The sequence below is a fragment of the Stegostoma tigrinum genome, chromosome 13 (assembly GCF_030684315.1).
Source record: "Stegostoma tigrinum isolate sSteTig4 chromosome 13, sSteTig4.hap1, whole genome shotgun sequence".
Lineage (NCBI taxonomy): Eukaryota > Metazoa > Chordata > Chondrichthyes > Orectolobiformes > Stegostomatidae > Stegostoma > Stegostoma tigrinum.
In genome coordinates this window covers 31,146,282-31,161,340 of record NC_081366.1, presented here as the reverse complement: position 1 = coordinate 31,161,340, position 15,059 = coordinate 31,146,282, and the positions used below count along the sequence as shown (strand labels likewise).

The window sequence follows — 15,059 nt, the reverse complement described above, 5'->3', positions numbered from 1 at the left end:
TTTTATTCAAGCCATCACAGCATGGCACTAGAGATCTGGATACTGAGTAAGTTGGCAGAGGGTGCAAGGGAAAAGGGTAGCATATGGAAAGCACGACTTGGCACATGCTGGCATTGATAGGGCAAAAGGTACACGTGGAGGGAGATGTGGGCGAGAGAGAGAGAGTAGAAGGCAAGAGGAGCATAATATTTAACAAAATGATGATGAAGTCTTTGATAAACAAGATGATCCATAAAACATCCTGACATGGTACCTGGCAGTTCATATGGCCGCCTCAGATCTGCATCCAGGGCTGGGCACTCACTTCCCCACTCTCACAACTCAACCACAGGAAAAGAAAATTAAACCTTTGTGGGCACTTTTCCCTGAGGCAGGAAAAGTGACCTCACCCAGTTATTACTATTCCATAATTGTATTAATGGGAGACCTAGAGTTACTGACATTCCCATTACATGGTGAGAAAATAAGTTAAAAATAATCTTACACACAAATAGCTGCAGCAGTTCGCTTATTCCTTATTACAAGTTTTTACTTCAGAATAAAGTTATGACAATTCAAAAGGAGATTTATATTGTATAAGGAAAGGTATTATTTCAGTGTTTTTTGCTTACCACCCATGAAACAATTCAATGATAAAAGAGCTAGACAGATAATTAGTTTTACAAACTGCTTTAACAGATAAAACAACATTTGATATCGTTCCATGTCAAGACAGCTGTGACTTAATTCAACACAGTACGATACCAAACAGTCCATGTGGAAAATGCATCATAAAGTGCATATGGTGCAGAGAGACAAGTGATGTCGTCTCAAGTTACCCCTGGAATGCGTTTAATAATCTACTACCATAGTTGGAAATAGGTTTCAGCTAATACACTCTTAAAAATTTTGTTGCAGCGGTGGAATAACAAACATCTCTCTGGCTTGAAAACGGCTTTAAATTTAATGGAATACTTCACGCTGTTCTTTTAAAATTAAAAAAGAAATATAATCAAGTTAAATCAATTCTCTACAAAACATGCAATGATCAGATGCAATCTACATTTAGAAACACCACTGGGTATGGTAAGTCAGCGTTATAACACATTTATGCTACTTCCAGTAACTGCAACACCTGGCAACAATCGCAGGCTCAAATACAGCAACATGTTAGCAACTTGCTCCATTTTAAAATAAATGAATGAGCAAGTTATGCATTATGGTCAATACAACTGCAAAGTCAATCAAACCAAACTATGTTAGCCTGCAGAAAACTGAGACAACATTTAATATTTTTCTGTTTTAACAAAGTAAGTTTGGATATTGGCAATTTCATTTTTAGACATGAGTTTCAGTCAGTTTGATTAAAACCAGCTGGACAAGCTCGAGTCTAAAACAGCCCGTCACCGCTGGTTTAATCTACTCTCTGCCATATTCAAACACATGCTATCATTTTATAAGTGGCTTCTTCCAAGCGTGTCCCAGTCACAGTTCGATCCTTCTTTCCCAGCATACACTCATTTGTACTATCTTGGCTTAATTTCAATATCGCTGTTTCTGCTCTATTCCATTGTTTGGTTTACATCCCAGTCATCCACAGGCTGTGAATGAGGCTCATCCACATAGATGTGCTATAACTTCTGAAAGCACTTCACTTGTAACTGCAGACAATAGGAACACTACATTTGACTTCCAGATTGCAAGATGATGGGATCAAATATTGGTTCCTGGTCCTGACTGCTTAGTGAATTTTTGATGGAATGGAAGAACATAGAACATTACAGTACAGTACAGGCCCTTCGGCCCTCGATGTTGTGCCGACCTGTCATACCGATCTCAAGCCCATCTAACCTACACTATTCCATGTACGTCCATATGCTTATCCAATGACGACTTAAATGTACATGAAGTTGGCGAATCTACTACCGTTGCAGGCAAAGCATTTCATTCCTTTACTACTCTCTGAGTAAAGAAACTACCTCTGACATCTGTCCTATATCTTTCACCCCTCAATTTAAAGCTATGCCCCCTCGTGCTTGTCGTCACCATCCTAGGAAAAAGGGTCTTCCTATCCACCCTATCTAACCCTCTGATTATTTTATATGTTTTAATTAAGTCACCTCTCAACCTTCTTCTCTCTAATGAAAACAGCCTCAAGTCCCTCAGCCTTTCCTCGTAAGACCTTCCCTCCATACCAGGCAACATCCTAGTAAATCTCCTCTGCACCCTTTCCAAAGCTTCCACATCCTTCTTATAATGCGGTGACCAGAACTGTACACAATACTCCAAGTGCGGCCGCACCAGAGTTTTGTACAGCTGCAGCATAACCTCTTTGTTCCGGAACTCGATCCCTCTATTAATAAAAGCTAAAACACTGTATGCCTTCTTAACAGCCCTGTCAACCTGGATGGCAACTTTCAAGGATCTGTGTACATGGACACCGAGATCTCTCTGCTCATCTACACTACTAAGAATCTTACCATTAGCCCAGTACTTTGCCTTCTGGTTACTCCTACCAAAGTGCATCACCTCACACTTGTCTGCATTAAACTCCATTTGCCACCTCTCAGCCCAGCTCTGCAGCTTATCTATGTCTCTCTGCAACCTACAGCATCCTTCGTCACTATCCACAACTCCACCGACCTTAGCATCGTCTGGAAATTTACTAACCCATCCTTCTACGCCCTCATCCAGGTCATTTATGAAAATGACAAACAGCAGTGGACCCAACACCGACCCTTGCGGTACACCACTAGTAACTGGTCTCCAGAATGAACATTTCCCATCAACTACCACCCTCTGTCTTCTTTCAGCAAGCCAATTTCCGATCCAAACTGCTATATCTCCCACAATTCCATTCCTCCACATTTTGTACAATGGCGTATTGTGGGGAACCTTATCGAACGCCTTGCTGAAATCCATATACACCACATCAACCTGTTCACTCTCATCTACCTGTTTGGTCACCTTCTCAAAGAACTCAATAAGGTTTGTGAGGCACGACCTTCCCTTTACAAAACCGTGCTGACTATCCCTAATCAATTTATTCTTTTCTAGATGATTATAAATCCTACTCCTTATAACCTTTTCCAACACTTTACCAACAACTGAGGTAAGGCTCACTGGTCTATAATTATCAGGGTTGTCTCTACTCCCCTTCTTGAACAGGGGAACCACATTTGCTATCCTCCAGTCATCTGGCACTATTCCTGTAGACAATGACGAGTTAAAGATCAATGCCAAAGGCTCGGCAATCTCCTCCCTGGCTTCCCAGAGGATCCTAAGATAAATCCCATCCGGCCCAGGGGACTTATCTATCTTCACCCTCTGTAGGATTTCTAATATCTCTTCCTTGTGAACCTCAATCCCGCCTAGTCTGGTAGCCTGTATCTCAATAATCTCTTTGACAACATTGTCGTTTTCTAGAGTGAATACTGTTGAAAAATATTCATTTAGCGCTTCCCCTATCTCCTCTGACTCCACACACAACTCACCACTGCTATCCTTGATTGGGCCTAATCTTACTTTCGTCATTCTTTTATTCCTTAAATACCTGTAGAAAGCCTTGAGGTTTACCCTGATCTTATCCGCCAACAACTTCTCATGTCTCCTCCTGGCTCTTCTGAGCTCTCTCTGTAGGTCTTTCCTGGCTACCTCGTAGCCCTCAAGTGCCCTAACTGAGCCTTCACATCTCATCCTAACATAAGCCTTCTTCCTCTTGACCAGAGATTCCACCTCCTTCGTAAACCACGGCTCCCGCACTCTGCAGCTTCCTCCCTGCCTGACAGGTACATACTTATCTAGGACACACAGGAGCTTTTCCTTGAATAATCCTGTCACATCTGATTCCAGCTTCCCCCTCTCAAACCGCAGGGTTGATTGCTTACCTCAGGTTAACTCTCTCAGCACATAAGTTCCACTAGTGAAGGAAATCTACTATCCTTATCCTGGTTTACATGTGATTCAAACCTTCAGCAATGTGGTTGGCTGGGTCCTAAAAAGTCACTCAGATCTAGGGACAATTGGAGATGGACAATAAATGCTGGCTTGGCCAGCGATACCCACAGCCCACAAATGATTAACAAGATCCCAGAGTGTGAACTAATGGATGAAGCTGATTTTTGGGGAAGGCTGGGTTTGAGGTGGCCGCTTCTCTGTTCTGTTTCAAGAATTCTCCTCCTTCACACTCTTTTCATCTTGAACTAACCACCATGCTGAGTCTTGCTCCATCTGAAGAAAACCATCTGGGGAGCGATGATAATGAAGGTTATAACACAAAGTTTGGTAAATGGAATTGAGCTCAGTTGACTGGATGGTTGGTTTGTAATACTGAGTGATAGCAACAGTATGCGTTCAATTCCTGCACCAGCTGTGGTTATCGTGAAGGACGCTTCTCAAACTCTTCCCTCGCCTCACACATGGTGACCGAGAGGTAAAACCACCAGCGCTCAAGTCTTTCTCTCTTTTGTGAGAGAGCAGTCCTCTGGGACTATGGCAACTTTACCTTTATAGGAGGATGTGCTGATTGGATGAGATGAAGCTCACGTGGAGCAGGGAGGTTAAGTGATCTATTGTTCTCCCATAATATGTATATAATTCTCTTTGACTTTTTCATTCTAGATTGAACATACCTGTGAAAACATCTGAAAGCTAATGAAAAGGGCATGTATAAACAGCAAGGGGCAGAAGTACTCTCTGCTCCATCAGTTCAGAGTCAAATATCCATTTCTGAAGTGCTACCTTCAATCAGAAATAGCCAGGGATTGATGCAGGCATCTAAGTGCAGCAACCCAATCTGTTACCACTTCACAAGTGGAGAACAGGAAAGAATTTTGAAAAGTATAATTTTGAAATGTCTAAGATTTAGCAAAAAATAAATACTAAAATGTTGGCTCCAGTCTCCCAGGACCTCCCATCCTCTGCCCTTGGGATATTTTTGAATTGCTGGCATGGAGAACTTAATTGGATGAGTTATATTGAATATAACTGAGGTAAATATTCAGTTTCCTGATGACAAGTTGAAGTTTGGTATTGAGTTCTCACTTCATAACTTTGTTATTGGGAATCAGTTTTGCATTCATAAGAATATTATGAATTCTAATGAAAACCCAACTTGCTGGGATCACCTGCACTGGTGCACTCAATAGCCAAAACCAGGTAGAATACGTACAACACACGCATTGTGCCAGGTAGGGCACATATTCACTACTTTGTCATGGGTAGCATCTAATGTGTCCGTCTGTCTGTGTGTTAAGATCCCTCAGCCAGCCAGAGACTGAAAGCATCCATGAAGTGATGATCTTGGTGCATATTCAGCTGATACCAATCATTCTGCTGGACCAGGCACTCAATGTCAGTCACCAGCAGTCCACAGGAGCTGGACGTGCGTGCATACCGCAGCTACAATCTCTAACAAAACTTGGGCAGACTCCTCTATCCTGCGCTTCAGTCTCTGGCACCTCTGCAAGAGTTTCCCCTCCTTGCTTTTGTATTATTATTAATATTATTACTATTGTTGTCTCATGAACGGCTGAATCCAGAAGGTGATCATCTATAATAGGTTCAGCAGGGGCTTGCTCTCCATTCGTCTTCTGACGGTCAGAGACTTACGCCATTTCTGCCTCCTCTAGCTGCAGCCTAATATCAGCGCTGTGCTCACCAGAATGTGACCCTGGCCCTGTTCCAGACACATTTCCATCTGAGTTAAATGTTTTTACACTGGTGGAGGGTGGAGAGCAATGTCTTGATGGCACTAGTACCACCCCAGCTGCTCCAACTCAAAGGTATGCTATGACATGCTATTAATAATGGGCCTAGAACTCATAAGTCTTGGCTTGGGAATGGGATCTGTAGACTGCAGAGAAAAGCAAAGATCTGTTAATGTTGTGAGACACCGCCCCTACCCAAGGTTTAATTAAGATGTTGGTGCTTGATTTGAAACTGGGACTAGCTGTTGACAGGCACTATACGGCTGTAGACATCCAATTTCCCCTTTATCACAGGGGTAACTCCCTTGCTCATCTCCCAGTTCAGTGGCATCTGCCTTGAACAGGTTGAGGAGCCTTATACCAGGCATTCCCTACCTCCATTGACTGTGTACACTCACACTTATATATGATCTCAGAGGCAATTAACATAATATATCGTAATTTATTATGCTTAGTTTACTGTTACAGGCTAAAACATTGATAAGGCAACTGCAGAAAATCAATTTCAAAACTTCAAAAAAAATTGTAAACAACATATGATGCAACAGTATGCAAACTACTAATGCATGTCTAAATATCAAGTCTCTATTTAGCCTAGGTATTCTATTTTTTTTAAAAGATGAAAAACAGTTTCAGTAGAGGCTAATTTCAAATAAAATTTGCAAATGCATTTTACATTATCTTTTCCCACAGTGTAAATTCAAGCTTCCAACCGGCATAAAAATAAAGTTGCTGGAAAAGCCCAGCAGGTCTGGTAGTATCTGAAAAGGAAAGAAACACAGAGTTAATGTTTCAGGTCCAGTGACCCTTCCTCAGAAAGTGCCCACAGTTTTTTGGGAATTTTTCCTAGTTAGCATAGAGCTTTAGTTTTAGAACTTGAATTGGCCATCAACTAGACTATGGACCTCAAACTTCAAGGAAATGTGACTTTGTTTAAGCTAATTAAAATAGACAAGAGCAGCTACAGAGCTCTTGCCTACATGTCACATTTGAGCACAGAACAGTATAGCACAGGAACAGATCCTTTGGCCCTCCATTTGGCCTGTGAGCTTCTACAAGCATCAGCAAAAACAGAGCAAAAAGGACACAGACAAGTTTTCCTAAGTGTTTAAAACAGGAGTAGTACTTGTACTTATAACCAGGCATGGATAAACAGACCCTGAAAACTCACTGCCTTTAGCTTTGTAATGCAGTGAAAATATTTGTGGGGAAGAGTACAAAAAGAAAGGCTAAGATAGAGTTACAACTTCAAAAAGACACCCAGAATGTATACAAGATTGTTTGAAATGTCAGGATACCCCATCTGGAAGAGGATTAATCAACAACTACTTAGCCTTTTCTCCCAAAAAGAATGTAAAATCTTTTCAAGGTGTACTGAGAATGGATAAAGTAGTTTATGCCCTGCCAAAAAAAAAGAGTTTATCATTCTTTTATTATTAGTTTCTATAATTTAACAAAACTCTGATTAACATTAGCAAATTTATTTAGCTTAATGGGAAGGGTCAAATACTATTTATGTGGGTTACACCTGCAACCAATCACCACGCTGCCTTTGATAATTAGTAAAAGATTCACTTGCCAAGACCACATTTGGCTAAAATGAGAGCCTCATGGATTGGTCTACTTTCGTAATGTAGACATATTGATACTTTAAGCAATAAATGAGACAATAATGCTATTTTAAAACCATTCCAAAGTCAGTAATTCAAAAGGCTTTGTTATCTCAATCAGGCAGATGTTCAACTGAAGATAGTTGGCAGACAATTCAATGATATTGACAAAAATTAAGCTCCTCATGGTAATCAGGGTTTAAAAAGCTACATTAGGAAAAAAACAAGAGTCAATCGAAGCACCCTTCTGCTGTTAGGAAAGCACAATACTTTGGATACTGAAAATCTAAAACAAAGAAAACATTGGAAAAACTCAGGCCTGGCAGGACCTGTTGAGAAAGAAACAAAGTTAATACTTTTGAGTTGAAAGACTTGAAACACTAACTCTATTTCATTCTTCACAGATGCTGCTGGGTCTGCTGGAGTTTCTCCAACAGTCTCTATGTTTGTTTCACCATTGGCTATCCCAGCTAACTTAACACAGACCAAGAAACAAAACTGGTCTGCTCATCTCCACACAATTCTGCACCTCAGTGCACTAAGCAAGTATCCTTTGCTCATTGGAACAGGTCAGCCTACTGATGGCTTCAAAAACACATACTGACTGAAAGGGATAAATAAGCAAAGGGCATTGATTCAAAGGAAGTGGTCGAAGGATTATTTTCACCCAGAGCATGGGAGAAAATTCGGGAACTCTCTGCTTGAAATTGAAGGAAAGCAGAAACCCTCATTGCATCTAAAACATGTCTGGATTTGCACTTGAACTGCTGCAAACGCCAGGACAACAAACCAAAAGCTGGAAACTGGGATGAGACTGGGCAGCTCTTTCTTAGCCATCACAGAGAATGGGCCAAATAAGCAATAGATACACTTCAGCTACTGCCTAACTTGTTCCAAGTGAGAAGAGGCAGAATGCCTCTGCTCTTTCCCAACTCTCTTAACAGGTTTCTTTTAAAAAGGATGCACGTGCCAATTCATTGGATGTTTAATTAATTTAATCCGTGTGGCTTTATAGGACACAGACAAGTTTTCCTGAAGTATTTAAAACAGGAGTAGTACTTGTACTTATAACCAGCCATGGTTTAAAAATAATAAAAGTACTGACTCTGATGCATTCAATTAATCACAGACATAGCTATAGCCATGTAAATTACAAATTGGAAGGATACATCATGTTGTTTAAAATTCCAGAGAAGAAAGTCAGTCATGTAGAGATTTGGATGATTTCAGGCTGAGTAATTTAAAAACATTGATGGAATAATTCTACTTGGCTTCCTGGGGCCAGCAGCTGCTGGGTTAGTTTTTAAGATGCTACGCTGTCATACAGTTGGTAAAAGAAGGCAGAGTTCAGGCTGCAGGATAGACACTGGGAAATACAGAGTGCTTCTCCTGTGGCCCAACATCTCTGGCTTGAGAAAATATGTATATTTTTGGATGTGAGTTTGCTCGCTGAGCTGGAAGGTTAGTTTTCAGACGTTTCATCACCATTCTAGGTAACATCATCAGTGAGCCTCCGACGAAGCTTCAAATGTATATTTTTTAAAAGCACAAAAGATGGTTTAGGAAGGCCATCACACTCCCTTCTCACCTCCTAGTTAGTTACCCAAAGATGATCATAGTTCTAAACTGATTCTAGATTAGTGGCTTAGAGATCAATGTTTGGAAGAGTTCCTTTCACAGCCAGGATCCATTATATAAAAGGAATGGAGTCTAAAGACTCATTCCCAAACATCTCAATACACAGTTGAATTTTGGATATTTTAGGGCTGGTTCAGGAGATAGAGTTATTCACACTCCTCTAAGGCTATTGTCCCTGGAGGATACTTCTGGACAGCCCGACTCTTCTTAGTGGGATTAGAATTTGTAGGGCTCAGTTATGCAAAGGTTCCAGCATAAAATGAAGGAACAAGTGAGAGTGAACGAATGAACCAACGAACGAACTTTTCGATACAAAACGTGATTTTAGCACAGGCTTATTGAAGAACCACTCTGTTCCTGAAAAGATCATGCATTTTGCGATTCCTCCATCACCACACGTGCAAAATTGGATTAGACTACATCCATCTCAAATTTCCCCAGCAATTTCAATCTAAAACCAATAAGCATACTTAATCAACATGTGCACAAGGTACATTACATGTAATTCTAGAACTAATGTTGCTTATGGGACCCTGGAAGGTGTATACAACTTTACCTCTTTAAGAAAAAAGGTAACTACAGGTCAGTAGTAATTCATTGGTAGTGAATCATTTTGGATAATACATTATATAAATACATCTGTCTTGCCGCATGTGCCAATAGAAATTAAATAAATACGACAACTTTTCATATGTTTTACACAATACTAGGAGGCCAATGCATTCCACAGATGTGGCACTTAGGTATTTTTTAATATTTTCTGGCAACATCAACACAGCAGAAGGGTTCTACTTCATTGGCTCTACGGATATTTATGATATTCACAGCCATTCCTGCAAGCCTTATATTTATTTCCTATCACAAAATCCTGAAACAATTTGCCGTGGGGAATAAAAATCCAAGACTGCTGACGCTTTTGAAATTTCCATGCTTGCAAAGTCTGACACACACTGCATCTGACGGTTTGCCCAGGGCTGGAGATATGATATTCTAATGACTAAAGACCAGCATTTTTCCTATCACTCCCTCAGTCTGGCTCAGGTGGTAATACTGGCACTGCTGAGTCACAAGGATTGGGCTCAATCACAAAAACTCAAGGGTGAGATTCCAGTCCTCTGCGTTTCAAAGGAGATGTGAAATTCTGGCCCTTCAGCTTTCTTGGATGGTTAAAAAGAATTCCACTGCAGAATTTTAAAGAAGTGCTGAGGAGCTGTCCCCAGTGTCCTGGACAACATTTATTCCTACATTACAACAGCGAATACACTTCAAAAGTACTTTACTGGTTGTAAAATGTTTATAAATCATTATAAACTACAAATGTCTCTTTATCAAGCTATGTACAACAATTATTGTTACTCTGAAGAAAGTGCCAAGGTATTTTAGAAACTTGCTAACATTAAAGAGGCAAATATCAGAAAACTCCATTTTAAAAATGTAGCTCCAGCACATCCTGTTTTATTCACAAATTACCTGCCTTATCGCAAAGAAACTCAATAAATTTGAATTAAAAAGGTTGATAGGAGAATAAAACATATTTATAAATCAGGCATACCAGCACACAGATAACAGCAGCAGACTTCAAAATAATTTCATGTCCTGCATACTATTTACTCGAATTTGCATGTTAATCAACAGCAGCGACATTTGAGAAGCAAAATGGAGATTGACAAAATCAATTTGATAACCAAATGCTTCTACAAAGATTTTAGAATTGCGTTGACTGCAAGGATCATGTGGCAAGATTTCAAGTTTTAAGGCTTTAACTGTAACAATCAAGATCAAAAACAAGTTGGTCACTTTTGACCACTATTTTACCCTAAATCAAAGAGGCAGGCCCAATGAGGAGGAACAGTCAAAGCTGCTTATAAATATTTCACTGGATTCAAGAATTGGAGGAGGGAGGCAACAAGCTGCATAAAATTTATAAATGCCAGAAGCTTCCCATCTGAGGAGCAAGAAGGAACAGGTATCAGAGAGGTTGGTGGAACTAATCTACTGGACAGTGTGCATTTATGCAAATCAATTAATCTGAACCAATCATTCAATTCCTGCATAATTTAAGGCACCATGGATGTGAGTTTGCTCGCTGAGCTGGAAGGTTAGTTTTCAGACATTTCGTCACCATTCTAGGTAACATCATCAGTGAGCCTCTGACGAAGCGCTGGTGTTATATCCCGTTTTGTATTTATCTGGTTAGGTTTCCTTGGGTTGGTGATGTCATTTCCTGTTCTTTTCAGGGGATGGTAGATTGGCTCCAAATCAATGTGTTTGTTGATGGAGTTCCGGTTGGAATGCCATGCTTCTAGGAATTCTCATGCGTGTCTCTGCTTGGCTTGTCCTAGGATCTAGAAATTCTCGTGCGTGTCTCTGTTTGGCTTGTCCTAGGACATGCACAAGAACTCCTTGAAGCGTGGCATTTCAACTGGAACTCCATCAAAAAACACATTGATTTGGAGCCAATCTACCATCCCCTGAAAAGAACAGGAAATGACATCAACAACGTGGGAAATGACATCACCAACCCAAGGAAACCTAACCAGATAAATAGAAAGCGGGACATGACGAAACGTCTGAAAACTAACCTTCCAGCTCAGCGAGCAAACTCACATCCAGAACCTCAACCTGAGCTACAAATCTTCTCAAAACTCATTAAGGCACCATTCTTGTAGTGAAGTGGTAGTGTCCCTACCTCTGGGTCAAGATGCCCAAATTCAAGTCCCAGCTCGCTCCATAAGTGTGTAATGATCTGTCTGAACAGGTTGGTTAGAAAAATGGGTGCAATTAAAAAAGGCAGAAAAATTATTCAAGGCTATATTCAAGTATCTTCTAAATAAGTAAGTGTTTCTGAATCTACCAACCTTTCAGGCAATCAGTTCAATACCATCACTCTCAAAAATTCTCCACTCCCTGTGCTAGACCGGCCAATTTCTTTCGAAATATGCCCCTGGGTTATTGATCTCTGTTAAGGGAACTACTTCCTTTCTCGATATTGACCTTCATAATTCGCACACTGCAATTAGAACTTTGTTGGGCTATGTTACACGGTCAGTTTACCTCTACTGGACACAATTGTTATATCACCATTGGATCACCGCATGTAACCTGAGATTACAAAGATCTCATACACTTGGGTGAGGCGTTTGCCGAGTGGTATTATTATTAGATTTTTAATCAGAGACCCAGGTAATATTTTGGGGTTCCGAGTTCAAAACCCGCCACAGCAGACAGTGAAGTTGACTTCAATAAAAAATCTGGATTTGAGACTAATGATGACCATGAAACCATTGTTGAAAAACCTAACTGGTTCACTAACGTCCTTTAGGGAAGGAAACTGGTCTGGGTAGTTAGGGCAATAAACGCTGGTCTAGCCAACAATATTTTTTTAAAATTCATTCACAGGATGAGGGCATCACTGGCTGGGCAGTATTTATAGCCCATCTGTAATTGCCCAGAGGGCAGTTAAGAGTCAACCACATTGCTGTGGGTCTGGAGTCACATGGAGGCCAGACCAGGTAAGGGTGGCAGTTTTCTTCCCTAAAGGACATCAGTGAACCAGATGGGTTTTTCCAACAATTGACAATGGATTCATCGTCATCATTTGACTCTTAATTCCAGATATATATTGAATTCAAATTCCACCATCTGCTATGGTGGGATTCAAACCCAGGTCCCCAGACCATTATCTGGGCCTCTGGATTAACAGTCCAGCAATAATACCACTAGGCCATCAGCTCGCCCCAATGAAAAAAAAACAAATACCATCTTGCCTCAGATCACATGAAGCGTAGCACTCTGCTAGAAGCACACCCGTATGTTGTGAACTAATAGTTTAATGTTAGCCCAGACACTTAAGTGCCCAAGGAATGTAATGGTCACATACAGTGGCTAATTGTGATAAATGTCTGTTGGACTCTTCAACACTACAATAATCACACCCAGTTTCTTAAGTTACTGAAGATAAAACATGCATCCCTACATCAAGTAAAATACGCTGTTGGAGGTAAACTCAAACGAGCTTTTCTGTCATGTTATGTGATGTTAACAACCATCCAATCACCAACATCCGCCTCCACACCCCACCCACCCACCCAGACAGTTTACAGAATATATCAGTATCTGTCTTCAAATGCATTAAATCTGCAGTCTTAGGTTTTGCTTGCAAAGCTTCATTGTAAAGTAATTTGAAGCAGAATCTTTAAAATAACTTCCGTTAATCTAATTATCCCATAGCTGAGAAAAAGACTTTTAAGACATATTGTGTTCCATTTTATTTAATCTACTGTAGCTAGGTTTAAAAAAAACTCAGCAAAATATACCAGCATGTGCACACTGAATCAGTCTCATCTCTTTCAAATGAACACATAATTTAATGTTCCTAAAATATGAATGTCTATTAATATCCATCTGTGAAGAGACGTGACTGATACCAGTTTTATCCAATAACTCCATCAGCCTTTACTTTTCAACCAGAAACGTTAATGTTTTGTTTTTAGAATATAGCCTATTTATCAGGTGTAGAATTGTTGAGATAAAAGTTTAAGTGTCACCTTTACTGCTGGTACACACATGGAGATATGTCTTAAGTGCAAAAGGAATATTGCGGTGCATCTGCAGTTATATAGGACTAACATCCTGGAAATGCCATTCTGCAATGCTTTAGAGGGTGTTTACTTCCATGGAACAGTTCAGTTACGTTCAGTTTAATAATATGTGCTACTTTAGCTACTATCAATTCCAGGAACAAGAAATACCTAATACCATTAGAGGGCATCAGTTTAAAGGTGTGGGGGAAAATGATTTAAAAGGGACCTGAGGGGCAATTTCTTCTATGTAGGGTGGTGCACATATGGAATGAGCTGCCAGAGGAAGTGGTAGAGGTTAGTACAATTACGTTTGAAAGGCTATGCTGTGTGATAGGTACATGGATAGGAAGGATTTAGAGGGATGTGGGCCAAACATAGGCAAATGGGACTAATTCAGTTTAGGAAACCTGGTTGGCACGGAAAAGTTAAGCGAAGGGCCTGTTTCTATGCTTTATGACTCATTCTGAGTGACATTAATAATTAGAGCCAAATTGGACACATCACCCATATATACCACGTATGTACTCCATTAAGACTTCCAAATGCATATAATTAATGAAGCTCACAGCTAACAGGACTAAGAGACTTTTTCTTTAAATTTAATTTTATTTGATGGTACAAACAATTCAGTCAGTTACAGGTCCAATGGCAAACTCAACCCTCCAACACCTTCCCCATTCTGAACAGAAAAGCCTAAATTTGCTCTAATGACACTAAAAGAGCTGAGTTCAATCTTGCCTTTTGCTACACACTCCTACATCCACACTGGAGTCAAGAGTATAAACAAGGTGCAATTCTTCCCTCCATCACAGAACACTGGGGCTGGATGTAGCACCAGTTGAGATTAGCTAAAAAGCCACGATGCATGGATCTCATCAGCCAACAGGAACTATTACTACAAACGATAGAAGATTCTCATTAAACTCGTTTGCGTTCATTTTAGATCCAAAAGCTACAGGTGCTGTATTGTACAAAGCTCCTCAGCTACAAAGAACTTATAGGCTGATTTTCCTATAGGTTTTATGAGTAAAAATCTTAAATCATCTGTTTTCAGACTTCCTTTTTCATTGTAATTATCAGGATGAATTTCAACCTCAGATTCTTTCGATACAATCCATTATGCATTTCATTTTAGTGACTATTGAATGACTCACTCAAAGCTGTTCAGATAGACTTGTAGCTGTTCAAACCCAAATAGTCAAATTCCAAAGTTTCTGACATGGGTTTTATAGAGAGGAACAGAAAGCCAATGTTTGTTGAAAAGATTATGCTAAAGCCACACTAACCATTTAAGATTTCAAAAATACTGTACCTGGTTAAAATTCTTGAATGAAAATTCTTTAAAAAGGGCATCTCGATCTTCCACTTCCCCCCATCCAGCTGCTTTTAATTCTGGTAGAAGCTGTTCTCTTTCCTCTGGAGTTAACCACTGGGGCTGTGAAGCCTAAAAGAACATCAAGCACAAAATATTAAATGAACATTGCCTAATTTCACCAAGTTTAACAATATACACTAATACACTTTTTAAAAATGTAAATTTT

The 15,059-nt window shown here is 40.0% G+C and overlaps 1 protein-coding gene across 5 annotated transcripts in view; it reads right to left on the bottom strand.

Annotated features, from left to right (window-relative positions):
- The window catches only part of LOC125458478 (pterin-4-alpha-carbinolamine dehydratase 2-like), a 69,488-nt gene that overhangs the window by 39,235 nt on the left and 15,194 nt on the right, over positions 1–15,059 (bottom strand). For 3 of the 5 annotated variants that reach the window (XM_048543757.2, XM_048543754.1, XM_048543752.2), the window contains one exon: positions 14,831–14,962. In XM_048543757.2, the coding sequence (XP_048399714.1) occupies positions 14,831–14,962 (132 nt within the window). Of the gene's footprint in view, positions 1–6,151; positions 6,449–11,624; positions 11,686–14,830; positions 14,963–15,059 lie in introns of those variants that run through there. The other 2 variants (XM_048543755.2, XM_048543753.2) reach the window with 2 other exon arrangements.